This window comes from Tupaia chinensis, unplaced genomic scaffold (genome assembly GCF_000334495.1).
Source record: "Tupaia chinensis unplaced genomic scaffold, TupChi_1.0 Scaffold144336_1, whole genome shotgun sequence".
Taxonomy (NCBI): Eukaryota; Metazoa; Chordata; class Mammalia; order Scandentia; family Tupaiidae; genus Tupaia; species Tupaia belangeri.
The window spans coordinates 686,664-689,789 of record NW_006204194.1 but is presented as its reverse complement, the minus strand read 5'-3'; the positions used below and the strand labels follow the sequence as shown (position 1 = coordinate 689,789).

At 45.1% G+C, this 3,126-nt stretch overlaps 1 protein-coding gene across 1 annotated transcript in view; it reads right to left on the bottom strand.

Annotated features, from left to right (window-relative positions):
- LOC102487121 (extracellular calcium-sensing receptor-like) overlaps nucleotides 1-3,126 on the bottom strand; it is a 37,863-nt gene that overhangs the window by 34,272 nt on the left and 465 nt on the right. Inside the window, exon 2 of the mRNA XM_006166791.1 lies at nucleotides 2,684-2,929. Within this exon, the coding sequence (XP_006166853.1) occupies nucleotides 2,684-2,929 (246 nt within the window). The remainder of the gene's footprint in view (nucleotides 1-2,683; nucleotides 2,930-3,126) is intronic.

Sequence of the window (3,126 nt, the reverse complement as noted above, 5' to 3'; positions counted from 1 at the left end):
TGTGTGAGTGATGTGTGAGTGATGTGAGTGTGTGTGTGAGGGTGTGTGAGTGTGTGTGTGTGAGTGATGTGTGAGTGATATGTGTGTGTGTGTGAGGGTGTGTGAGTGTGTGTGAGTGTGTTTGTGTGAGAGTGTGTTTGTGAGTGTGTGCTTGTCTGTGAATGCGTGTGAGTATGTTCGTGAGTGTTCAAGAGCAATGATAACGTAGGGCCCCTCAGATGCATAGAGAAGCAGTATCCAGGACAGCTAAAAGGGGGCGAGGAGGAACGGGGGTGGGGGGTGTTGATAGGAGGATACGAAGATTCAGTCAGACATAAGGACTAAGTTTAGAGACCTCTGCACAGCAAGTTCATATAGTTAATACTAATTAATGTATATCACAAGTATGCTAAGAGAGATTTTAATTATTGTGATCACAAGAGAAATATGTGAGGTGATGAATATGTTAATTAGCTTGATTTAATCATTTCATGATGTACACATATACCATAATCGTGTTGTACTCCATACCTAAATATAATTACTATTCATCAATTAAAAACAAAAAAACTGATAGGGATTAGCAGAAGGCATAGTCGCTGGGTCCCCACATGGCTGACCACAGTTCGAGTCCCAGATGTGGTAGCAGTTTGAGTCCTCCACCCACCAGGCATGTGTATGTGCATGCCCAAGATCCTGGGAAAAGAATGGAAAAGAAAGCATTAGGGCACAGCCATCCCCAGCGGGTAATTCTCCCTTTCCCTCTCAGTCACTGCCTCTCTCTCTCTTTCTCTCTCATGAGTGCACATGCCCTAAGGCAAAAAAAAACCTCTTAAAAAATAGTAAAGTAACCTGACAATATCATCTCATGACCAGAATATAAAACTACTAGAAGTCATAGAATTTCTTTGTGAAAGAAAAAAATTATCACCCTTATAAAAGAAGCTATTACAAATTCTATGCTACTAAAATATTCTAACACTCCTTTTTGTTCCACACTTATATATTTATTTGCATACCTATTTACTTTCCCACTTAAGAAAATCTTGTATTTCTCTAGAAAATTGGCAATAAGTGGGACCGGCAGTTGGCATAATGGCTATGTCACTGGATTCCCACATAGACTATTGTGTTTCGAGTCCCGGACCCGGTGACTTAAATTCATGCCGGGCTAGTGTGTGTGTGTGCCCAAGATCCCGAGAGGAGAATGGAGAAGATGGAATTACAGCGTGACCACCCCCACTGAGGGATGATTTCTTGCTTTCTGTCTCTCTGTCTCTCTGTCTTTTTGGTGAGCGCACACACCCTATAGCAAAAAAAAAAAAAAAGAAAGAAAGAAAGAAAGAAAGAAAGAAAGAAAGAAAGAAAGAAAGAAAGAAAGAAAGAAAGAAAGAAAGAAAATTAGGAATAATCTTCAGAAACCATATTGGCAGTTATGCCACATTGATGCCACATTTATTTCGCAATAGGGCACATGCACTGACTAGAGTGAAACAGAGATAGAGACAGATGGAAAGTGAGAAATCATCTCCTGGGGGAATGGCCATGCTGCATTCCCTTCTCTTCCACTCTCCTCTCAGGATTTTGGGCTTGCACACACATGCACCCAGCATGTTTCTTGTGACGTGGTCAAGGGCTAAAACTGTGCAGTTGGCCGTGTGGGATACAGCCACTTTCACTGTTCTGTGCCACAGGCTGCCTCCACATTGGCATATCTTTTGTAGAGGTATTTGCCTTAGGGTATGTGTGCTCCCTAAAGAGAGAAACAGAGTTGATAAAAGAGAAAATGAGAAATCACCACCCAGGGAACTGGGCCACATCACATTCTCCTCCAAGGATCTTGGGCATGCATGCACACGAACTTGGTGTGAGTTTCATGTGATCGGGTCCTGGACTCAAACCATGGTCAACCATAGAGGAGTCCAGTGATGTAACTGCTACGCTACATGCTGGCCCCTCCACACTGGCAATTTTTATTTTATTGTTTTGCATTTTTTATTTCATTTTCTCTTTTACATTCAATCACATTATTTAGCTTACAAACTGAATATTTCAACATGTGAACATTTCTCACTAGTCCACCTGATAAAACTATAAAAGTACCTTCAACAGATAATACCACATATCTTTGTCCCATTAATGCTTTGCCTCTCTGTTTTTCTTCTAAATGTCCTTCCTCAGACTCTACTCTTTCACACACACACATTGGCAATTTTTAAATAAAGCTAAACACTCACAGAGAATAGCCAATGTGACTATGTGAGAACTGCTGTACGCCCAGACAGCTGGGGAAGCGGTACAGAAATGTGCAGGGAGCCTAAGCCAGGAGAGAGGAGCCCAGGAGATAACCAGCCATGACCAGTTACTTATTCGGCAGAATTACCTATCTTCTGCCTGGCACTCTTCATGGCACAGAGGGTTGGCAATAGATTAGAGGCAAGAACGTCTGCCTGACTGTGGGTCATGCGGTACCAACAGTGAGGAAGAAATGCATTTCGGACGGACAGGCACAAAGAAGGAATCAAAGACATAAGAGGGGTGAGGGTGCTGAGGTGGGGCTGGCAGATAAAATGACCAGTATTCAGACAGGACTATCCCTGCCATGGGCTGGGATTCTGAGAGCCAGCACTGCCCCAGACGTCAGCGACTGCACCTGAAAGTGCCCTCTCCTTTCAGGGTCCCCTCCTCACCACTAGCCACTTACGTGGAAGATGCCAACCAGGCAGGTGGAGCACTGAAGTCGAACACAGGAACCTCATCCAACTGAAAGATGGAGAAGCTTCCCCCAATGACCAGGTCCCCAGGACGGTCAAAGCGGGGGGTCTTTCCTGGAATCTGCCAGCTGGTTGGTGGAGTAAGAGCGGCTCCAAAGAGAGATCCCACGAGGAGGGGAAGCAGAGAGCACAGCCACATGCCTGGAGGGACTTCACAGCCCGTGACACCGTAGTGCCTGTGTGAGCCACAGCAGATGGGACAGGGAACTTTATCTGGGAGCTCACCCTCCGTCTAGGACACAGGGGTGGAGACACACACATAGGGAGGCATCCACACCATGGAGGAAACAGGGGTCCTCAGCTGGAGCTAGGTGGCTCCTGAGTCCCAGGGCCATTAAAAGTTTGACTTCCTTCTCTGGTGGCTTCCTCATTT